Below are 25058 nucleotides of genomic sequence, written 5' to 3'. Positions count from 1 at the left end.
ATTGCTCATCATTTTAACTAGATGTTTCCCCCCTTTGTATCCACCTATCCGATTCTCCTTAGAGAAGGCAGATTCTCTAGACGTTATTCACTATAATTGGTCTCTGGGCTTTTATTCAGGGATTTTCTTGTCCCTTGCTGGTGTCTTGCTGAGATTGCAGGACATAGATGAGTTATATTTGCTTTCCATGTTGCTCCTTGCTTAACCCTCCCAGCTTATTTAATTTATTATCAGTTTTAAACAGTCCCTTACATGGGCCTCTATAGTTGGAGAAAAATCAAAATATCAGAAATCTGTTAGAGGACATGTGTAAGAAAACATAAGGGAAGATTCTTGAAACCAGTTCAGTTGCTATTAATAGTTTTTCTGACATCATGCAAATATTTCAATCACTTGCTGCTTCAAAACTGAAAATATTTAAAATAGTATGATACTGGCATAAAGCAGACATAGACCAATGGAATAGAATAAAGAGCTCAGAAATAAACCCTCACATATATGGTCAAATGATTTTTGACAAAGATGCCAGGACCATTCAGTGGGGAAAAGTACAGTCTTTTCAATAAATGGTCTTGCAAAGACCTATATCTAAGAACTAAAATTATAAAATCTTTGGAAGAAAACATGAGAAAAACTTCATGACACTGAGTTTAGCAGTGATTTCTTGGATTTGACACCAAAAGTTCAGGAAATGAAAGAAAAAATAGATAAAGTGGATTACATCAAAATTTAAAACTTGTTTTAAAGCCGGCGCGTGGTGGTGGGGTGCCTGTAATCCCAGCTACTCGGAAGGCTGAGGCAGGCGAATCACGTGAACCCAAGAGGCTGAGGTTGCAGTGAGCCGAGATTGTGCCACTGCACTCCAGCCTGGGCGACAGAACGAAACTCTATCTTAGAAAAAAGGACTCACTCTATCACCCAGGCTGGAGTACAGTGCTGTGATTGTAGCTTACTGCAGCCTCACACTGAACACAATAGATCCTCCTACATCAGCTTCCCAAGTAGCTGGAACTACAGGCATATACCAGCATGCCTGGCTACTTTGTTTTTTTGTTTGTTTGTTTGTTTGTTTTTTGAGACACAGGCTCACTCTTGTCTCCCAGGCTGGAGTACAATGGCACCATCTCACTGCAACCTCTACCTCCCAGGTTCAAGCGATTCTTCTGTCTCAGCCTCCTGAGTAGCTGGGATTACAGGTGCCCCCACCACCACGCCTGGCTAATTTTGTATTTTTAGTAGAAACGGGGCTTCACCGTGTTTGTCAGGCTGGTCTCGAACTCCTGACCTGAGATGACCCACCCACCTCAGCCTCCCAAAGTGCTGGGATTACAGCCGTGAGCCACCGTTCCCGGACTTAATTTTTTTTTTTTTTTTTTGAGACGGAGTCTCGCTCTGTCGCCCAGGCTGGAGTGCAGTGGCGCAATCTCGGCTCACTGCAAGCTCCGCCTCCCGGGTTCACGCCATTCTCCTGCCTCAGCCTCTCCGAGTAGCTGGGACTACAGGCGCCCGCCACCACGCCCGGCTAATTTTTTGTATTTTTAGTAGAGACGGGGTTTCACCGTGGTCTCGATCTCCTGACCTCGTGATCCGCCCGCCTCGGCCTCCCAAAGTGCTGGGATTACAAGCGTGAGCCACCGCACCCGGCCTTCCCGGACTTAATTTTTAAAATTTTTGCAGAGACAGGGTCTCACTGTATTTTCCAGGCTGGTCTCAAACTGTTGGCCTCAAGTTATCCTCCTGACCTCGCATCCCAAATTGGTGGAATTACAGGCTTTAGCCATCATGCCTAGCCAAAGCTATGTTTTTTCTTTTCTTTTTTAAAATAGGGAGCCTCACTGTGTTGCCCAGGCTGATCTTGAACTTGTGGCCTCTAGCAGTCTTTCCACTTCAGCCTCCCAAAAAGGTGGGATTATAGGCATGAGCCACCTTGCATGATCTCCCATTCACTTTTATTTCCAGGATTCCCTGACCTATTTGCACAGGTAGCTTATGGTGTGGGTTATCAGGATTTAAGCAAATAACTTATTGGTCTACTTCAAAATAAATATTTATTTACCTTCTATAAGGCTGAGAAAAATTCTAGACAGTAAATATTTTCTAACATTGCTGTGTTAAAAGAGTTTTGTAATTTATTAAATTAGAATGAAATATGTAGAGATCTAATGTTTTTTTAATTTATATTTTATTTTGTTTTTGGGTTTTTTTTTCTAGACATTTAACATTTTTCATTGCTGTTTTTTAGGCTTTATTAAATTATCTTTTTTCCTTCATAACTGTAAAATATTTCATTAAGATCCTTCCCAGCAGGGGCTGAGTGTGGTGGCTCACGCCTGTAATCCCAGCACTTTGGGAGGCTGAGACAGGGCGGATCACCTGACATCAGGAGTTTGAGACCAGCCTGCCCAACATGGTGAAACCCCATCTCTACTAAAAACACACAAATTAGCCAGGTGTGATGGTGGGCGCCTGTAATCCCAGCTAGTTGGTAGGCTGAGGCACGACAATCACTTGAACTGAGAGCATGCCACTGTACTCCAGCCTGGACAACTGAGTGAGACTCTGTCTCAAAAAAAAAAAAACAAAACAAAACAGAACAACAACAACAACAAAAAATTAGCTGAGTATGGTGGCATGCGCCTGTAGTCCCAGCTATTCGGGAAGCTGAGGTGGGAGAATCACCTGAGCCTGGGGGATTGAGGCCGGAGTGAATGATGACTGCACCATTGCATTCCAACCTGGGCGACAGGAGCGAGAGACCTTGTTTCAAATAAAAAAAATCCTTCCCATCCAAGCATGGTGGCTCATGCATATAGTCCTAGCACTTTGGTAGTCTGAGGCAGGATTGCTTGAGCTCAGGAGTTCAAAACCAGCCTGCGCAACATAGGGAGACCCTCATCTCTACAAAAAAAGTAAAAAATTAGCCAGGCTTGGTGGCATGTGCCTGTTATCCTAGCTACTCGGGAGGCTGAGGTGGGAGGATTGCTTGGGCCCAGGAGGTCAAGGTTGCAGTAAGCTGTGATTATGCCACTGCACTCGAGCCTGTGTGACAGAGTGAAACTCTGTCTCAAAACAAGACAAAACAAAAAAAGATCCTTCTGCTAGCTTCTTTCTTTTGATAATTTTAGGTGGGATTTTTTTTTTTTTACTTTAAAAAAAAACAGCTAGAAATTATTTATTATCCTTTGGTGTAGGTAATTGAACTTGTTCAGCATCTGTATGTACATTATCAAGTAAAACATTTTTTCCCACTGTGTTTTATATGGGTAGTATTATCTTCACAGATTGCTCAAGCATTTTGTGTGTTTATTCTAAAGAACTGCCTTTGTGTTTGTGTGTGTATATACATGTAGTCAGTTATTTGTATGCTAAAATCAAGAGCAACTATTTTATCATACTGGCCGGGTGCAGTAGTTCACACCTGTAATCCTAGCAATTTGGGAGGCCAATTGCTTGAGCCCAAGAGTTCGAGACCAGCCTGGGCAACATGGTGAAATCCTGTTTCTACAAAAAATTAAAAAGTAGCCAGGTATGGTGGCAGGCGTCTGTAGTCCTAGCTACTCAGGAGCCTGACGTGGGAGGATCACCTGACCCCAGGAAGTCGAGGCTGGGGTGAGCAGTGATTATGCCACCGCTCTCCAGCCTGGCTGACAGAGTGAGACCTTGTCTCAAAATAAATAAAGGTCAACTACTTTATCATACAATAAAATTTGTCTTTCTCTCTTTTCTTTTTAGGATATTTTCTTTTCTAGATGTTGTTACCCTGTGCCGCTGTGCTCAGGTCTCCAGGGTAAGTATTGTTGGCATAGTTACAGGGGGACCCCTTCTTCACACTGATGATAACAGCCTCTTTCATAGGTCATCCATTTATTTTAGGTGTTACTTGGATGTTTTCATGTTTTAAAGGAGATTATTTCACCAGTGACATACCCAAACCCATGTAAATTTATGATGGGATTCTACTATATATACTGTCTCTGACTTTTTGTATCTCTTATTTGTGTAATATGAACAGGAAATGTTTTTGATGAAAAAGCAATAAACTGCATATTAAAAGTTTAGACTTAACTCAAAATTGTGATGAAATCTTGTTTTATTATGTTTTCCTAGTTCTTTTTTTTTTTTTTTACACAAGGACAATTTTAATCTTGCATTTTCCTATAGTAACATCCCTTGCTGGCTATGGATTGAAACTGCATTTGCTAAGAACTGTGAACATGAAGAAACTTTACATGAAGTCACATGTTGATGCAGGCACACAGACATCTTCCAGCACCAAGAGAATACATATGTAACACATAACAGATAGTCTCGATGGATAAATTTGCTTCACCAGTAATTCTATTTAGTAAGATTCACAGTTAATGCAGAATCAGAGCTTGCAGTGAGCCAAGATAGTGCCACTGTACTCTACCTGGGTGACAGAGTGAGAGACTGTCTCAAAAAAAAAAAAAAAAATAGTTTCAGAGAAATGATAATATCTTTTCTAAGTCCCAAATCACTATATCACAGTTGTAAGTCCTACCACGTGATAGGATATAGATAGCAAAGAAGTACTGAACTAAGGCTGGGCCTGGTGGCTCACACCTATAATCCCTTTACTTTAGGAGGCCAAGATGAGAGGATTGCTTGAGGCCAGGAGTTCAAGACTAACCTGGGCAACATAGGGAGCCCTATCTCTACAGAAAATTTAAAAAATTAGGGCTGGGTGCAGTGGCTCACGCCTGTAATCCCAGCACTTTGGGAGGCCGAGGTGGGCAGATCACGAGGTTGGGAGATCGAGACCATCCTGGCTAACACAGTGAAACCCCACCTCTACTAAAAATACAAAAAATTACCCAGGCATGGAGGCGGGCGCCTGTAGTCCCAGCTACTCGGGAGGCTGAGGCAGGAGAATGGCGTGAACCTGGGAGATGGAGCTTGCAGTGAGCCAAGATTGCACCACTGCACTCCAGCCTGGGTGACAGAACGAGACTCCCTCTCAAAAAAAAAAAAAAAAAAAGCCAGATGTGGTGGTACATGTCTGTGGTTCCGGCTACTTGGGAGGCTGAGGTGAGAGGATTGCTTGAGTTGGGGAGGTCAAGGCTGCAAGTGACCCATGATTGAGCCACTGCACTCCATCCCAGGTGACAGAGTGACACCCTGTCTCAAGAAATACATGTATTTCTCTCTGTATATATTCTATATATAGAAAAAGAGAGTGAGAATAGAGCAATATTCAGAGTACTGTCCCCTTTGATGTTTGGTTTTACCTTCATATTTTTCCAGATAGAAGGATATTTTTTTAAGGATCATATTTTTAAGCATAGAAGAAAGACTTGCTTTTCATAAACTGAACTTTTGTCTCATTTTGGGATTAGAAACTAGAATTTTCCAGTTAGAAAACACCTTCTGGCTATGATACTTATCACAACCTGCCCTTTCCTTAACTTCTCTAATTTAAATGTGCATGGGCAGGAGGGAGGGAGGGAGGGTTAGTCTTGTTTTTTGTTTTTTGCTAAGGTCTTGCTGTGTCACCCAGGCTGGAGTACAATGGGGAGATCATGGCTCACTGCAGCCCTTACCTCCCAGACTCACCTCCCACCTCAGCCTCCCGAGTAGCTGGGACTACAGGTGTGTGCCACCACGCCTGACTAATTTTTTAAACTTTTTCCCCCCTAGATGAAGTTTCGCTCTGTCGCCCAGGCTGGAGAGCAGTGGCACAATCTTGGCTTACTGCAACCTCTGCCTCCCGGGTTCAAGTGATTCTCCTGCCTCAGCTTCCTGAGTAGCTGAGATTACAGGCACATGCCACCACATCTGGCTAATTTTTGTATTTTTAGTAGTGATGGGGTTTCGCCATGTTGGCCAGGCTGGTCTCGAACTCTTGACCTCAGGGGATCCACCCACCTCTGCCTCCCAAAGTGCTGGGATTACAGAAGTGAGCCACCACGCCCAACCAACTTTTTAAATTTTTTTATAGGGATCAGGTCTTGCTATGTTGCCCAGGCTGGTGTGGAACTCCTGGGCTCAAGTGATCCTTCCACCTTGGCCTCGAAAAGTGATGGGATTATAAATTTGAGTCACCATGCCTGGCCTAAGATCTTTTGTAGCTGCTAGTTTCTAGTACCCACTCATTTATGAGATTATCTAATTGGAGAATACAGTATGGGTCAAGAGTAAGGCACATCATTTGGGAGTAAGTGGGTAGGGCCTGATAAATTTTTGGATCCATTTTAGTCATTAGTTGGTTGAATTGTGAACTTGAATATTGCTGCCTTTTCCCCTTAATTTTAGCTTCCGCTCATTCTGTCTCTTTTTCTTTAAAATAGGCCTGGAATGTTCTGGCTCTGGATGGCAGTAACTGGCAGCGAATTGACCTATTTGATTTCCAGAGGGATATTGAGGTATAATTATGTGGTGTGTGGCCCCAGTTTTCATGTTAGTAATTACAGCATGGAACAGATTAGCCCTAGCCATATTAATCTCATTTTCCTTAGAGAGAGGAACTATTATTTTCAGTGCATCTGGACTTTACAGGAACCCCCAAAGTTCCCAAGAGTTTCTGCAGTTTTTGAGAATGAGCCAGATTATTTCACTGAAATAATACAATTACTTAGTATTAATAGGACTAAATAGGACTCTGTTCTTGAAATAGGACTAAAAGTTTGTTTTTGCAGTGGAAACATTGAATCTATGTTTGTTTATTTTAGTGAAGACATTTTATATTTGTTTACTGAAGAATAAATAGAGTTATAACTTGTTGGGATGGCGTTTGTATATATTTTTTTGAGACATGTGTTTTGGTTCTTGAGGAGCCAATTTCTTGTGGAGAACGAAGGTTGAATAAGGCCAAAGCCATTTATTGAATTGTTTTTTGCTAGAGAGAGAGGTTTTTTCCTCCTCTCACTTTTCCCCCCATGTTTTATCTCCTAGTATAGCCTATTATCTATAAAATGGAGAATGGCTTACACTTAAATTATTTTAAACTGAATTTGAACTCTAGTTCTTATCCTTCTCATCAGGAAGGTAGAAATAATAGCTTCTTAAGGATTAAATGAGGTTTTTTGAGGGCATGTGGGATGGCTTACGCCTGTAATCCCAACACTTTGGGAGGCCAAGGTGGGCGGATCACCTGAGGTCAGGAGTTCGAAACCAACCAAAGTGCTTTTAAAATAATATCCACTAGCATTATATGGGATTTTGTTTTTCACAATTCTATACCCTTCATGGATGTAAATATTTAAAGCAACACCACCCACAGAATTATTCAGCAAGCTTTTGTTTTTGTTTGTTTTTGAGACAGAGTCTCATTTTGTCACCCAGGCTGGAATACAGTCGTGTGGTCTCAGCTCACTGCAACCTCTGCCTCCTGGGTTCAAGCAATTCTTGTGCCTCAGCCTCCCGAGTAGCTGGGACTACAGGCATGAGCCACCGTGCCTGGCTAATTTTTGTAGTTTTAGTAGAGATTGGGTTTCACCATGTTGGCCAAGCTTGTATCGAACTCCTGACCTCAAATGATCGCCTGCCTCAGCCTCCCAAAGTGCTGGGATTATAGGCGGAATCCACTGTGCCTGGCCAGCTTTTGTTTTTGTTGTTGTTTTGAGACGGAGTCTCGCATTGTCGCCCAGGCTGGAGAGCAGTGGAGCGAGACCTGGGCTCACTACAAGCTCTGTCTCCCAGGTTCACGCCATTCTCCTGCCTCAGCCTCCCGAGTAGCTGGGACTACAGGCACCTGCCACCACGCCCGGCTAATTTTTTGTATTTTTAGTAGAGATGGGGTTTCACCGCGTTAGCCAGGATGGTGTTGATCTGACCTCGTGATCCACCCGCCTCGGCCTCCCAAAGTGCTGGGATTACAGGCGTGAGCCACCGTGCGTGGCCCCTGGCCAGCTTTTGTTAAATGTTCATTGAGTCTCTACTATAAGCAGAGTACTATAATAAACATTTTGGAAAAGATACAAAAAAATAAATGTAGTTGCTGTCCTTCAGTAGCTGCAGCTTAACCCAGCTAGGCAGTATATATGCATATAATGCCAAAGAGAACTATAGAACATTATTTTCTGAAGTACAGAATATATTTTACAAGTTAAACAAAATAAGAATATGGGGTTTAGGCATGATTCAAATGATAGGGGTTAATCAGGAAAGCTTTCTCAGGGTAAGTTCCAATTTTCCTACTAAATTAGGTCATAATAGAAGCATTTTCTCTTTGTTTATAAATCGTTAAAACCGAGGATGTGTTCTTTTCTAAAGGAATGAGGTGGGTTATCTTTTTGTTTGCCTGTCTCATTTTACAGGGCCGAGTAGTGGAGAATATTTCAAAACGATGTGGGGGCTTTTTACGAAAGTTAAGTCTTCGTGGATGTCTTGGAGTGGGAGACAATGCATTAAGGTAAAAACATAACTATTGATTAATCTTCTTGATGGAAGTGAAGAGCAGCACCATCTCACCCAGAAAAGGCTAAAATCATTTTAAAATTCCTAAGTTATTAAAAATGCAACCACACATACATTGCTTATAATCTGAAAATATCCAGTAATAAGAAATGTAGTTTTAACAATAAACAAGAACAAGTACTGCCTGAAAAAAACCCAGATTCCCCATCATAAGTGGTTCTTTTGGAGCTTTGAATAAGTTTTTTTTAATTAATTAATATTTTTATTTTATGTTTTGAGACAAGGTCTCGCACTATCACCCAGGCTGGAGTGCCCTGGCATAATCATGGCTCACTGTAGTCTTGAACTCCTGGACTCAAGCAATCCTCCCCCTCCTGAGTAGCTGTGACGAAAGACATGTACCACCATGCCTGGCTAAGTTTTAAAATTTTTTTGTAGAGTCAGGGTCTCATTTTGTTGTCCAGGCTGGTCTCGAACTCTTGCACTCAAGCAGTCCTCTTGCCTCAGCCTCCCAAAGTGCTGGAATTACAGGCATGAGCCACCGCACCCAGCCTAGTTCTTTTTTAGGGTTATGGTTAACCCTAACCTGGGCAGTGACCCCAGGACTTTGGGAGGCTAGGTGGGAGGATTACTTGAGGCCAGGAGTACAAGACCAATCTAGGCAGCATGGCAAGGCTCCCATCTCTACAAAAAGCTTTTTTTAATTAGCCAGGTTAGGTGACATATGCCTGTAAACCCAGCTACTTGGGAGACTGAGGTAGGAGGATCACTTGAGCCTGGGAGGTTGAGGCTATAGTGAGCTGTGACTGTACTACTGTACTCCAGCCTGAGTGACAGAGGAAGACCCTGTCTCTAAAAACAAATAAATAAATAAGCAATCATTTATTTTTTTAATTTAAAATAATTTTTAAGGTTATGTTTGAAGAATTTATAATGGAAAATTCATTTAAGCCAGGTGTGATAGCCCAAGCCTGTAATCTCAGCACTTTGAGAGGCTGATGTGGGTGGATCACTTGAAGTCAGGCATTCAAGACCAGCCTGACCAACATGGTGAAACCCTGTCTCTACTAAAAATACAAAAACTTAGTCGGGCATGGCGGTGCGTGCCTGTAATCCCAGCTACTCAGGAGGCTGAGGCAGGAGAATCTCTTGAACCTGGGAGGTGGAGGCTGCAGTGAGCTGAGATCACACCACTATACTCCAGCCTGGGCAACAGAGAGAGAGATTCCATCTCAAAAGAAAAATCATGGCCAGGCTCAATGGCTCACACCTGTAATCCCAGCATTTAGGGAGGCCGAGGTAGAGGGAATATGAAGAGGTATATAAGGCAGAGTCTAGAAGGGTCCCAGGCACAGGAGCTTCTGTCCCGTGGAGTTGGGGTGTACTACCTTCCTGGCACGTGGTTACATTCACCAACCCAGAAGCACTCTGATCCCTATCATTTAGGGGTTTTTACAGAGGTTCCTTGATCGTACACATGATTGAAGACCAAATATTATATTAGGTTGGTGCAAAAGTAATCACAGTTTTTGCCATTAACAGTAATGGCAGTTACTATTAATTAACAGTAATGGCAAAAACCACGATTACTTTTCACTAACCTGTAACAAAAGATACTATCACTCAGGAAATTACAAAGATTTTAGGGACTGTATGCCAAGAACCGAGGATGAAGACCAAATACATGTTTTTCCTTTATATCACAGTATCACAGGTATCAACAATCAATATTACCAATAATAATATATTTTATTACTTTTTTAATGACTGGAATTTTGCCTATTTCATTCGAAACCTCTTTCTTTCCTACAAAGAACCTTTGCACAAAACTGCAGGAACATTGAAGTACTGAATCTAAATGGGTGTACAAAGACAACAGACGCGTAAGTATTTTATGTTTTAGGAGGATAAGTCATAGCCCCTTATGTCTGGCTGATACAACCTTTAAATTCAGGCCGTTAACTATATTTAGCAAATTTTATCTTGGTTTTGTAGAGGAAAGATATTTTTAATAGAGAAAGCAACATCAAAGTAGAGATGGAATAAGAAACTTGTTTTGGAATTCTATCTTTGATACAATTTAAGGTGAAACTTTTAATAATTGTAGTCAATGTATATACAGTAGGAATACTAATAATACATATTACTGGGATTATTTATGTTTCAAGATACTAGTAGCTACCAATTAAAAGCCACAGTAAACATAATTCTATGAAAAGATTAAAATCTTAAACAGAGGACTAAACATCTTACGATAATCAGTCCTGAGAACAGTTATTAAATGAAAAGGATTCACTAAATGTGCTATGTCTGTGTTGGTCATGATCTGAAGGAAATTAAGCTTAATTCTTCATCCTCAAGAGGCTTACAGTCACAGAAATTAGGCCTAGAGGGTAGTTATTCATTAACTCTACTAATAAGTATTTCTTTTTTTTTTTTTTTTTTTTTTTTTCTTAAGACGAAGTCTCGCTCTGTTGCCCAGGCTGGACTGCAGTGGTGCAACCTTGGCTCACTATAACCTCTGCCTCCCGGGTTCAAGCAGTTCTCCTGCCTCAGCCTCCCGAGCTGGGACTACAGGCATGTGCCACCACGCCCGGCTTATTTTTTGTATTTTTAGTAGAGACAGGGTTTCACCTTGTTAGCCAGGATGGTCTCGATCTCCTGACCTCGTGATCCACCCGCCTCAGCCTCCCAAAGTGCTGGGATTACAGGCGTGAGCCACCGCACCTGGCCTCTACTAATAAGTATTCCTATAGATTGATTTGGAAACGTTTACTGTGAGAGATAAAATATACTAACCTCTTCCTCCACCATTACTTTATACCAGTGGAACTACATTTACTTTAGATAAATTATCTTTTAATTTTTGTTTCCTTTGCGTACTTAATGTTATAAAGAATAAGAATTTGACCACTTGGTATCTAGAAAAGTGACATGTAATTAATACTTTTTTGTCAGAATCTATCTTATCCTCAAGATGCATTGGTGAAAACATAATATATATGTGCAAGGCTACTACATTACTTGTAATAGCAAAAGATACGAAACTCCCCAATGTCTATTAGTAGAGAACTGGTTGAATAAAAGTAATGAGGAAAATCTCTATATAATATTCTGGATGATCTTCAGGACATGTTAAATGAAGAAAAGCAAACTGCAGAGGAGTTTGTATAATACACCTTTTGTAGGGCCAGAAGACTTATTACGTATATATGTATCCATATTTACATATTTTCAAAAAGAACGGAAATGCCAATCAAAAATAAAATAAGTAAAAATAGTTACTTATATGGGGAAGTGAGAAAACACAAGGGACAGGGATAAAAGGGAGAACTCTGAATTATGTTTTATCATTTAATAGCCATGTAAATATTTTACATAATTCAAACAAAAATTAAGTCAAAAAGAAATGAAAGCAATCCCTACAAATTAAAAACACATGAACCGGCCCAGTGCGGTGACTCAGGCCTATAATCCCAGTACATTGGGAGGCTGAGGTGGGTGGATAACTTGAGGTCAGGGGTTCAAGCCAGCCTGACCAACATGGTGAAACCCCATCTCTACTAAAAATGCAAAGATTAGTCAGGCATGATGGCACATCCCAGCTACTCAGGAGGCTGAGGCATGAGAGTTGCTTGAACCCAGGAGGTGGAGGTTGCAGTGAGCTGAGATCACACTACTGTATTCCAGCCTGGAGGAAAGAGCAAGACTCTGGCTCAAAGAAGAAACCCCTTAAACCCAAGTTGGAGTTATAGTCACACAGAGAGAAATTACTTCTGCTGACTTTTTTTAAATATGAAAATGTGAAACGTATGCAGAAGTAGACAAAAAAGTGTAATGAGCCCATCACCCAGCTTTAACTGTTATCAGTTTACGGCCAGTCTTGTTTCATCAATAACCCCACCCACTTATCCCCTCTTATTTTATCTTATTTTCAAAAAAAAGTCGTAGACATCATATTATTTAATCTGTATTTCAGTATGTACTCTTTAACAATAAAGTCTCTCATATAAGTGCATTAACTTTTTTTGTTTCTTTTGAGACGATGTCTTGCCCAGTTGCCCAGGTTGGAGTGCAGTGGCGCAATCTCAGCCCAGCTTCCTGAGTACCTGGGATTACAGGGGCGTGCCACCATGTCTGACTAATTTTTGTATTTTTAGTAGAGACAGGGTTTCACTGTGTTGGCCAGGCTGGACAGGAACTGCTGACCTCAGGTGATCTGCCCACCTCGGCCTCCCAAAGTGCTGGGATTACAGGCGTAAGCCACCATGCCTGGCCGTAAGTGCATTAACTTTATCACTCCTCTAAAATATCAATATTTTAAATATCTTAAAATCATCAAATAACCAGTTGTCAATATTCAAATTTCCACATTTTAGTGAATTTAAAAGTACACTATTTTAAACACAGTATTAGCCTCAAAATATACAAATTTTTTAAATCAAAGAAGCAGCAGGGGACTGTGGCTCACTCCTGTAATACCAGCATTTTGAGAGGCCAAGGTGGGTGGATTGCTTTAGCCCAACCTCAGCAACATGGCGAAACCCCACCTCTACAAAAAATACAAAAAATTAGCCAGGCGTGGTGGCATACTCCTGTAGTCCGAGCTACTTGGGAGTCTGAGGTGGGAGGATTGCTTGGGCTTGGGAGCTTGGGAACCAGAGGTTGTAGTGAGCTATGTGTCACTGCATTCCAGCCTGGGCAACAAAGCAAGACCCTGTCTCAAAAAATAATAAGCAGCCAGGTGTGGTGGCTCACACCTGTAATCCCAGCACACTGGGAGACTGAGGCAGGAGAACTACTTGAGACCAGGAGTTTGAGTCTAGCCTGGCCAACATAGTGAGACCCTGTCTTAAAAAAAAAATCCAAGTAGACTTCTGCTTCTCACAGTGACAATAACTGCCCTCCTGCTGTAAACAACTAGAAAACTAAACAAAACCTAGAACACCAGTTTAGGATGTTGTACATGTGGCACAAGACTGAGAAACAAATGAATGAGCCATGTGATTATCCTCACTTTGTGACTGAGGCATTTTTCAGACAATACCATAGAGGGAGGGGAAGCCCAAGCAGAGGACAGAGTTTTTGCTGATTTGAAAAGATCAGAATTCAAGAAGGCTAAAGTTGCTGGAATTTGTGGCTGATAAAGAGGGAACTACTAAAAAAAATAAATAAATAAAGGCTACAGAAATTTATGTAGATTTGGCTGAATAGTAAACTCTGCATGCACAGGATGAGACCCCACACAGGTTGGCAAAGAAGATCTAGTGAGGAAAAAAACAATTACTGGGAAACTATAAGCCGAAGAATTTCCAGGGCTTAAAAAGGTTGGATGAAGTTCCACCCATCCAAAATGGAGAAAATTCATTGAACACCTGGGACATTCAATAAAGACTCCAGAAAGATTACACCTTGGTAGTAGGGCTAAAATAGACCTGCTCTATTAAGTATTTTAAAGAATCAGGCCAGGCACGGTGGCTAATGCCTGCAATTTCAGCACTTTTGGGAGGCTGAGGTGGGCAGATCACCTGAAGTCAGGAGTTCAAGACCAGCCTGGCCAACATGGTGAAACCCCATCTCTACTAAAAATACAAAAATTAGCCAGTCCTTAGTAGTATGTGTCTATAATCCCAGCTACTGGGAGGCTGAGGCAGAAGAATTGCTCAAATCCAGGATGCAGAGGTTGCAGTGAGCCGAGATCACGCTACTGCACTCCAGCCTGGGCGACAGAGCGAGACTCCATCTCAAAAAAAAAAAAAAAAAAATCCAAAACAAACTTAACTGCCTGCCAAAACACAGCTCAGCACTCTTTAAAGGAAGACATCAAAATCTAGAAACCCAGCAATGTGTCATACAGAATATCGGTCACTCAATCAAAAATTTAAGACATGCTGGCCAGACGCAGTGGCTCACGCCTGTAATCCCAGCACTTTGGGAGGCCAAGGTGGGCGGATCACCTGAGGTCAGGAGTTTGAGACCAGCCTGGCCAACATGGTGAAACCCCGTCTCTACTAAAAATACAAAAATTAGCTGGGCGTGGTGGCGGGTGCCTGTAATCCCAGCTTCTCAGGAGGCTGAGGCAGGAGAATTGCTTGAACCTGGGAGGTGGAGGTTGCAGTGAGCTGAGATCACGCCACTGCACTCCAGCCCGGGTGACAGAGTGAGAGTCCATCTCAAAAAAAAAAAAAAAAGAAAAAGAAAAAGTTTTCATTACAGAATTGTAAAGTAAAACCACAATGCAATTCCACACCATACACACTAAGATAGCTGTATTCAGAAAGAGAGACGATGCCAAGTGTTGGCAAGGATTTGGAAAAACTGGGACCCTCATGAATTTCTGGCGGGAGTGTAAAATGGTATGGCCAATTTGGGAAACAGTTTGGCAGTTTTCTTCAAAGTCCAACATAACCTTGACATAGGATCTAGCAATTTCATTCCTAGGACTCTACCCAAAAGAAATGAAAACAAGCCTGGTGTGGTGGATCATGCTTGTAATCCCAGCACTCTGGAAGGCCAAGGCAAGAGGATCACTTGAGGCCAAAAGTTGGAGACTAGCCTGGGTATCATAGTTAGACCCTGTCTCTACAAAAAAATTTTTTTAATTAGGTGTGATCTGTAGTCCTTGCTACCCAGGAGGCTGAAGTGGGAGATCGCTTGAGCCTAGGAGTTGGAGGTTACATTGAGTTATGATAGTGCCACTGCATTCCAGCCAGGGTGACAGAGTGAGACCCTGTCTGTAACAAAAAAAGAAGAAATGAAAACATTGGCCCACACAAAGACCTAGGAGACATATCAGCCAAAGAGAATGTGTGATTCTTGTTTGGATCCTAATTTGAATAAATCAACTTGTCAAAAACATTTATGATATAATTGGAGAAAAGTTAGCACATTTCAGTATCAGATGATATTAAGAAATTAAGTATTTACCTATTGGAAATAGATACCGAGGCCGGACACAGTGGCTCATGCCTGTAATTCCAGCACTTTGGGAGGCCGAGGTGGGCAGATCACAAGGTCAGGAGTTCAAGACCAGCCTGGCCAACATGGCGAAAACCCGTCTCTACTAAGAATACAAAAATTAGCTGGGCATGGTGGCAGGCACCTGTAATCCCAGCTACTTGGGCGGCTGAGGCAGAATTGCTTGAACCCAGGAGGCGGAGGTTGCAGTGAGCCAAGATCGTGCCATTGCACTCCAGCCTGAGCAACAAGAACAAGACTCTGTCTCAAAAAAAAAAAAAAAAAAAAAGAAAGAAAGAAAGAAATAGATACTGAAATATTTACAGGTAAAATGATATGTGTGGAATTGGCTTTAAAATCCTGGAATAAAAAAGGAGGGAAGAAGAGATGGCATTAAAAAAAAATTTTTTTTTTTTTGAGACGGAGTTTCACTCTTGTTGCCCAGGCTGGAGTGCAATGGTGCAATCTTGGCTCGCTGCAACCTCTGCCTCCTGGGCTCAAGCCATTCTCCTGCCTCAGCCTTCCAAGTAGCTGGGATTACAGGCATGCGCCACCACGCTCAGCTAATTTTGTATTTTTAGTAGAGACGGAGTTTCACAATGTTGTTCTGGCTGGCCTAGAACTCCTGACCTCAGGTGATCCACCCACCTCAGCCTCCCAAGAAATAAAAATATTTAATAGTAGAATATTGATAAATGTTGGGCCAGGCACAGTGGCTCACACTTGTAATCCCAGCAGTTTGGGAGGCTGAGGCAGGCAGATCACTTGAGGCCTGGAGTTGGAGACCAGCCTGGCTAACACGGCAAAATCCCGTCTCTACAAAAAATATGAAAAATTAGCTAGGTGTGGTGGTGTGTGTCTGTGGTCCCAGCTACTTGGGAGGCTGAAGCATGAGAATTGCTTGAACCTGGAGATGGAGGTTGCAGTGGGCCTAGATTGCAACACTGCTCTCTAGCCTGGGCAACAGAGCAAGATTGTCTCAAAAAGAAAAACAGTATTGATAAATGTTGAACTTTACTGATGGTACATGTGGGTTCTTTGTATTATTTACTCTTGTTTATATTTGAAGTTTTCCATGATCTGTTAAAAATTAAAATGAGAACTTGACCAGCAGAAAAAAGTCTTTAATACATAACTTACTTTTTTCAGCCCAATACCAGTCCATCGTCCATCCTTTGTATACCTTGCAAAAATCCAGTTCCTATGTTAGTGTTATGCAAAAGGTTATCTTGAGTAGGGATTTAAGTGAAAAAACATGCAGAGCTTTTCTTCTTCATGTTTGACTACGTCTGGTAGATAGCCATTAGCTTCTGGTGTTTCTGGATTTGCAAAATGCATATAGATCTCTTCGAACTCACAAGTATCATGTTGTCAATTGCTGTTAACATTTTAAAATGTGAATCAAACACCATCTTCCCTCATGCAAATTCTCATATGTAGCACAGCCTTTTTTCTTTGTGAGTGGTATCTGTCTCTTCATCAATGTGAAGGGTCCTAGGATATATAACTGCTTTTTTAGGGGTATGAAAATTTTACAGTTCTTATATATACACATATGTTTAATAAGAACAGTGTCTGATATACCAAGGATGTATACTTGTCTTGTTTATTCATTATTTTCTCCTTTTTCCATTTTTCAGTACATGTACTAGCCTTAGCAAGTTCTGTTCCAAACTCAGGCACCTTGACTTGGCTTCCTGTACATCAATAACAAACATGTCTCTAAAAGCTCTGAGGTAAATTTCTTATAATAAGCATGTCGAGTAATCAGAAAAAAATACATACTTTAAAAAAAAATTGATATAAAGTTGGAATTGAAGGCAACTCTGTTTTATGGATATATTCTATAGGTCAGAATAGATAATTTGTTTTACCACTTGCCCAAATTACAATTATGGGACATACTAAAGTGAAATGACTAGAGGTAACTAGGATTTCTGAACAGGGTAGTACAGTTTATACATAAACAATTAGATTTTTATGAAGTCTTATTTTCTTTTTTTTTTTTTTTTTTTGAGACGGAGTCTCGCTCTGTCGCCCAGGCTGGAGTGCAGTGGCGCAATCTCGGCTCACTGCAAGCTCCGCCTCCCGGGTTCACGCCATTCTCCTGCCTCAGCCTCTCCAAGTAGCTGGGACTACAGGCGCCCGCCACCACGCCCGGCTAATTTTTTGTATTTTTAGTAGAGACGGGGTTTCACCGTGGTCTCGATCTCCTGACCTCGTGATCCGCCCACCTCGGCCTCCCAAAGTGCTGGGATTACAAGCGTGAGCCACCGTGCCCGGCCTATGAAGTCTTATTTTCAAAAAGAAAATAAGGCCAGGCGTGGAGGCTCACGCCTGTAATCCCAGCATTTTGGGCGGCTGAGGCAGGCAGATCACGAGGTCAAGAGATTAAGACCATCCTGGCCAACATGGTGAAACCCCGTCTCTACTAAAAATATAAAAATTAGTTGGGCGTGGTGTGCGCCTGTAGTCCCAGCTACTCGGGAGGCAGAGGTTGCAGTAAGCCAAGATCGCACCATTGTACTCCAGTGGTGACAGAGTAAGACTCTGTCTCAAAAAAAACAAAAAAGAAAGGGCATGTGTTATTATAGCTTAGTGCTTAAACCAGGTATCTGGAGCCAGATTATTAACCGGGTACTTTAAGCAAACATAACCTTTCTGAGCTTTTTCTTATCACCTCATAACATTTTATTAAGGTTTAACAAGATATTAGGCAACACCATATAAAGTTTTGCTAGTATTTGACAGTTTTCATGTTATAAGAATGACAGCTACATGTGGCTCAACCTAATGTATATAAAGTGCTTTAAAAAGGGTCCCTGAGGTCAGGCATGGTGGCTCAACACCTGTAATCCCAGCACTTTGGGAGGCCAGGGTAAGAGGATCGCTTGAGCTCAGGAGTTCTAGACCAGCCTGCACAACATAGGGAAACCCTGTCTCTACTTAAAAAATAAGAAAATTCGCCAGGCGTGGTGGCATACCCCTGTAGTCGCAGTTGCTCAGGGGGACTGAAGCGGGAAGATCACTTGAGCCCAGCAGGTTGAGGCTGCAGTGAGCTGTAATCGTGCCACTGCACTCCAGGCTGGGCAACAGAACGAGACCTCATCTCAAGAAAAAAGAAATACAAATTTAGTTAAGTAGAGTATAAATAATCTAAAATGTGGCTCCTTTTAGACCTTCTTTGTGAATACTGAACACATGTACCTAAGACGGTTTGCTGTGTAGGCTAATAAACTTGATAATATAACAACTTTTATCATTTATAAAATATTTTCACATAAATGATCTTATTTGTTTAAAAGCTTTGTGAAGTAGAGTGGATGGGCATTTTAGCTAAGAAAATCTAGAAAGTTGTTGACTGCCAGGTACTGTGATGCAACCATGAGATGTAACTGAGTAAGATATTGCTGCCCTTAAGTTGCTCACAGTCAACTGTTATTGTGGAATAAATACTATGATAGGAATGAGTATGTCAGTTTTGGGAAAACAGAGCTATGGGGCTAATGTTAGACTGAGAGAGGTTCAGACAGGCTTCCTAAAGTCACTTGCCTGAAGTTAAACTATAAATATTGGAGAATGAACTTGACCCGGGATATCATGGCTTTATCTTATGGGTCTTTTCGGCAGGCAGGAATATTTCAAACAATTTATGGAATGTTTTTCCGAAAAATATTATAGAAAACTTGGAATTCATCCATAATCAAAATATGAAGCTAAACTATTAAGAGTAGATGAAATCAACGATGAAACTAGTATTTTGAAGGCAGAGATCGGACATAAGATATCCTAAATTCAGCCTACAAAAGTGGTACTCTGGAAACATCTCAGATAAGGAAATACACAGGGCCTTTGTAATTTTTTAAAATAAAAGTTTAAAAGGCTTCATTACTACTTTGGTACTGTGAGTTGAATATCCCTATTTCAAAAATACAAAATGCAGCTGGGTGCTACTTGAGGGACTGAGGTGGGAGGATCACTTGAGCCGTGAAGGTCACAGCTGTAGTGAGCCCTGATGGCGCCACTACACTCCAGCCTGGGTGACAAAACGAGACCCTGTCTCAAAAAAAAAAAAAAAAAAGTCTGAAATGCTTCAAAATCCCAAACTTTTTGAGTATCAATGTGACACTCAAAGGAACTGCTCATTGGGGGCACTTGAGATTTTCAGATATGGGATACTCAGCTATGTAAGTATAATGCAAATATTGCAAAATCTAAAATCTGAAACACTGCTGGTACCAAGCATTTAAGATAAGGGATACTCAACCAGTAATAGCATTGCTCGATGGAGAATCTGGTTTTGAATCTGAGCTCTTTATTAATTACTCTCTAAACTAGGATAAATCACTTAATTTCCATTTTTTGTCTAGAGAGCTTTGAGATATGTGATAAGTACAAAAGGAATATAAATCTGAAAAACATTATAATGCTTTGTGTTTGTTGGTTAAGCTGGATTTTAGATGATCCTGCTAATGGTATAGTCCCATGTGAATACCACATTGATAAATCATCTTTTCTTCTAAATATACATTAGGTAAATATGTTTTTTCTTGTGGGAAAAAATGGGGATGTTTCCATTCCTTTACTAAATAGCCAGTAAATTGAGACGTTGGTGTTTTTGGAATTGGATTTAGTGATCTGTTTCTCTTATTTTGTTTTATCCTAAGTGAGGGATGTCCACTGTTGGAGCAGTTGAACATTTCCTGGTGTGACCAAGTAACCAAGGATGGCATTCAAGCACTAGTGAGGGGCTGTGGGGGTCTCAAGGCCTTATTCTTAAAAGGCTGCACACAGGTAATACTCCATGTAAGGCTTGTGAAATTCGGAAGAATTGTGAATGAATCATGAGCTCTTTATAGACAGTCCCAAGATGTTTGTCTGGAGGGAAAGGTTAGTTGTGTGTATTATTGACAAAAGACAAATGCTTACCAAAAATTAAAGTGTTTTCCTTAGGATAAAAGAATGAGAAGAATTAACATCTGACCAAAAATAAACTTGAGGAGGAGGGAGACAAGGTGGAAAGATAAGATTATATTAAAGATACACCATGGTCAAGAAGAGTTTCATGCAGTTTAATTTGTGCTGAAAAGAAAAATTGGCATGTTGTCACTGCCTGATACTTTGAACTGGATAGGCAAAGAAGGCAGTCTTAGCAATTTCCACTTGTTTTTTAACCACCATTGTTTCTTAAATATGCCAAGTGTACAGCAACCTGCATTTTATAGTATTGATGTTTATTTCCTGCCAGTCACATTACAAATCCAACATATTTTGTCATTAAAAATTTTACTATCTCAGTGTTTTATAGTGAAAAAAAATTGATTAATTAGCCTCTGGAAAGAAATGAGTGGATTTAAATTGTGGCTGACAAACTAAGGCTAGGCTCTACTTTATTTTATTAATGGTTACTAAAACCATAACTTGGATTCCATTAAAAATGCCCTGATTCTTTTATCATGATGAGAGGGGTTCCATTGTTTGAAAGAGAATTTCAGATGTATGACTGCCTTAAAACAACAGCTTGAGCTTCTGGTTATTTAAGGAATCCTGAAAAATATTGATTGGAATGTATCATTATAATCAGTTACTTACCATCTGTTCTCAGCACTGTAAGCATGGCACCTATCTTCCAGTGGGAGATGAACACTGGATTCCTTTCTTGGCTGTATTTCCTCAAAGTTTGTTTATAAAAAACTTTATAAGGGGTGTGTAGAAGTTTGAAAATTAATTTAGTTTCATGGGCCCTCAGCAAAATGGTGTCAGGTATATTTAATTTATCAGAAGTAAAACCCATAAAAACTAGGCAGTGTTTACTTCATCTTTGTTCTTGATTTGATGATAATGTGAGTTTGAATGTGGTCAAAGCTGATTTTAAAAATACTGAGAATCATAATATGAATTATACTGTTATGTGATCGTAGCGTATTTTCTGGTTCATTGTTCCTTCGAAACATGGTTGGCTGTATTAGAATGTATGAATGAATGTGTACATTCTTAAATCTCTCTCCTTTGAGACAATGTCAGTAATCATTTTTTTCTTACTTTTTAATCTTTCTAGCTAGAAGATGAAGCTCTCAAATACATAGGTGCACACTGCCCTGAACTGGTGACTTTGAACTTGCAGACTTGCTTGGTAAACATCTTTTCTCACAACTCTTCTGTTTTAGTAATTCATTTCATTAAAATTTTTAAGAGCTATTTTATAGAGCTTCAGTCATCAAGACCAGTATTGTTTTTCTACCACAACCCTAGTGACAACACAGATGACTTTTGACATGCTTAACAATACTCATTCCTAGGGGCCTTGACATAGATAAGATAGGAGGTAGCTAGCTTATGCAGAATTCCAGATGAACTAACTGTAGCTCCACCCCTTTCTTATATACTTAAAAAAACTGTCTACTTTTAAAATGTAAATGATTCACAAGTTTAGTATTTAAAATTGCAATCAAGCTGGGCATGGTGCCTCATGCCTGTAATCCCAGCACTTGTGGGAGGCTGAAGCAGGCAGATTGCTTGAGTCCAGGAGTTTGAGACCAGCCTAGGCAACATGACAAAACCCCGTCTCTGCAAAAGGTGCAAAAATTAGCTGGGTTTGGTGGTGTGTGCCTGTAGTCCCAGCTACTTGGGAGGCTGAGGTGGGAAGATCAGTTGAGCTTGGGAGATTGAGGTGCAATGAGGTGAAATCATGCCACAGCACTCCAGCTCGGGCAACAGAATGAGACCTTGTCTCAAAAAAATAAATAAGATGATGAGCAATATATACTCGTCAAATTATTTTCAAGTAGCATCTATATTTAGCATTTTGTCTTGTTTAAACTATTAACTTTTTTGTGTCTACCCCAAAACCCCTGAATTCTACTCAGATAATTTGCTGAAACTATTCAGGCACCTAGAATGTTAACAGTACATCTTTATTTTGTTATTTATTTATTTATTTATTTTGAGGCAAAGTCTTACTCTGTCACCCAGGCTCAAGTGCAGTGGTGAGATCTGCACTCACTGCAGCCAACCTCCACCTCCTAGGCTCAAGCGATTCTCCTGCTTCAGCCTCCTGCATATCTGGGATTACACGCCACACCCGGCTACATTTTTTTTTTTTTTTTTGAGACAGAGTCTCACTGTGTCACCCAGGCTAGAGTGCAGTGATGCGCTCGGCTCACTGCAACTCTGCTTCTGGGTTCAAGCAATTCTTCTACCTCCACCTCGTGAATATCTAGGATTGCAAGTGTGTGTCACCATGCCTGGCTAATTTTTTTTTTTGAGACGGAGTCTTGCACTGTTTCCCGGGCTGGAGTGCAGAGGCGCGATCTCAGCTCACTGCAACCGCTACCTCCCAGGTTCAAGCGATTCTCCTTGCCTCAGCCGCCCAAGCTGGGATTACAAGAGCCCGTCACCACACCTGGCTAATTTTTTTGTATTTTTAGTAGGGATAGGGTTTCACTATGTTGGCCAGGCTGGTAATTTTTGTATTTTTAGTAGAGATGGGGTTTTGCCATGTTGACCAGGCTGGTCTCAAACTCCTGACCTCAGGTGATCTGCCTGCCTCAGCCTCCCAAAGTGCTGGGATTACAGGCGTAAGCCACCGCCATGGTCTAATTTTTGGGACAAAGTCTTGCTCTGTTACCCAGGCTGGAATGCGGTGGTGTGATTTTTGCTCACCTTCACCTCCCGGGCTCAAGTGATTCTTCCACCTCAGCCTCCCTAGTAGTTGGGACTACAGACATGCGCCACCACACTCAGCTAATTTTTGTATTTTTTTGTAGAGATGGGGTTTTGCCGTGTTGGCCAGGTTGGTCTCGAATTCCTGGGCTCAAGCAATCCACCTGGCTTAGCCTCCCAAATTTCTGGGAGTACAGGCGTGAGCCACATGCCTGGCCAGTAGTACACCTTTAGCTTTTTTCTCTTGCCTTAAAAATTACAAATGTATTTGCCTTGGAGTGAGAGTTGCTAATGGCAAAGAAAAAAGTGATGAGTTCCTTTTTTTTTTTTTTTTTTTCTGAGGTGAAGTCTCACTCTGTCTCTCAGACTGGACTATTAATGGCATGATCATAGCTCACAGCAACCTCCAACTACAGGGCTCAAACAATCCTCCCACCTCAGCCTTCTCAGTAGCTTGGACTACAGGTGTGTGCCACCACACCTGGCTAATTTTTTAATTTTTTTGTAGAGATAGGGTCTCCCTGTGTTGCCAGGCTGGTCTCAAACGTCTGGGCTCAAGCAATCTGCCTGTCTCAGCCTCGCAAAGTGCTGAGATTACAGGCGTGAGCTACCTGGGCTCTTCCTTACAATTCTGATTACTATAGTTGCTGACTATCAGAATTTGCCTAATTTCATTTTATTTATTTATTTATTTAGAGACAGAGTCTCGCTGTGTCGCCCAGGCTGGAGTGCAGTGATGCGATCTCAGCTCACTGTAACCTCCATCTCCCAGGTTCAAGCAATTCTCCTGCCCCACCTTCCCAAGTAGCTGGGATTACAGGGTGTGCCACCATGCCTGGCTAATTTTAGTAGAGATGGGGTTTTGCCATGTTGGCCAGGCTTGTCTAGAACTCCTGACCTCAAATGATCTGCCGGCTTTGGCCTCCCAAAGTGCTAGGATTACAGGCATGAGCCACTGCACCCGGCCATGATTTCATTTTTAAGACTGAAATGTGGCTGGGCACAGTGGCTCATGCCTTTCATTTTTAAGACTGAAATGTGGCTGGGCACAGTGGCTCATGCCTTGTAATCCCAACACTTTGGGAGGCCGAGACGGCTGGACCGTTTGAGGTCAGGAGATCGAGACCAGCCTGGCCAACATGGTGAAACCCCATCTCCACTAAAAATAGAAAAATTAGCTGGGCATAGTGGTGTGTGCCCGTAATCCCAGGTATTTGGGAGGCTGAGGCAGGAGAATCGCTTGAACCCAGGAGGTGGAGGTTGCAGTAAGCTGAGGTCACACCATTGTACTCCAGCCTGGGTGACATAGCCAGACTCCACCTCAAAAAAAAAAAAAAGACTGAAATGTTTACTTTTGGGAGATAACCACAATTACTGTAAACATGAAATCATCTTACAATGCCAAAGAAAAACTATTCCTGGAGAGCTTCGTGTGTATGTGTGCACACATGCGCATGTGCGTGCCTATAAGCCCAGCACTTTGGGAGGCCGAGGTGGGTGAATCACCTGAGGTCAGCAGTTTGAGACCAACCTGGCCAATATGGTGAAACCCCATCTCTACTAAAAATACAAAAACCATCTAAGTGTGGTGGTGTGTGCCTGTAATGCCAGCTACTCAGGAGTCTGAGGCAGGAGACTCACTTGAACCTGGGAGGCAGATGTAGCGGTGAGCCAAGATCATGCCACTGCACTCCAGCCTGGGCAGCAGAGCAAGACTCTGTCTCAAAAAAAAACAAAAAACAAGTGTGTGTGTTTGTGTGTATGTATAAGCACATATATATGCACATATATTTACACACTATATACATATACATTACATACACACACATGTAGACATAAATACGTACATACCATTTGCGGGTTTAGTTTGGTGTTTCTTCATCCTTCCAGCAGGCAGGAATCACGGTGAACGTAAAGAACCAATTCTATCTTATATGTATTTTATTGTTTTCTTTCGCCCAAATCTTAGTACAGGAGTCATTTCTTCCCTACAGGGTGATAAAATAATTCTCAGCATTCATAAGATTTCATGCTCTTCCCAAAACTATTGAGGTGATTTAAGT

The 25058-nt window shown here is 41.4% G+C and overlaps 1 protein-coding gene across 5 annotated transcripts in view; it reads left to right on the top strand.

Annotated features, from left to right (window-relative positions):
• Positions 1 to 25058, top strand: part of FBXL20 (F-box and leucine rich repeat protein 20) — a 132372-nt gene that overhangs the window by 83085 nt on the left and 24229 nt on the right. For 3 of the 5 annotated variants that reach the window (XM_055258066.2, XM_063628944.1, XM_055258067.2), the window contains exons 3-9: positions 3733 to 3787; positions 6309 to 6383; positions 8277 to 8371; positions 10191 to 10259; positions 16974 to 17069; positions 20001 to 20127; positions 21392 to 21466. In XM_055258066.2, the coding sequence (XP_055114041.1) occupies positions 3733 to 3787; positions 6309 to 6383; positions 8277 to 8371; positions 10191 to 10259; positions 16974 to 17069; positions 20001 to 20127; positions 21392 to 21466 (592 nt within the window). The remainder of the gene's footprint in view (positions 1 to 3732; positions 3788 to 6308; positions 6384 to 8276; positions 8372 to 10190; positions 10260 to 16973; positions 17070 to 20000; positions 20128 to 21391; positions 21467 to 25058) is intronic. The other 2 variants (XM_055258068.2, XM_055258069.2) reach the window with 1 other exon arrangement.

Source organism: Symphalangus syndactylus, chromosome 20 (assembly GCF_028878055.3).
Source record: "Symphalangus syndactylus isolate Jambi chromosome 20, NHGRI_mSymSyn1-v2.1_pri, whole genome shotgun sequence".
NCBI lineage: Eukaryota > Metazoa > Chordata > Mammalia > Primates > Hylobatidae > Symphalangus > Symphalangus syndactylus.
This window is presented reverse-complemented; position numbering and strand designations above follow the sequence as displayed.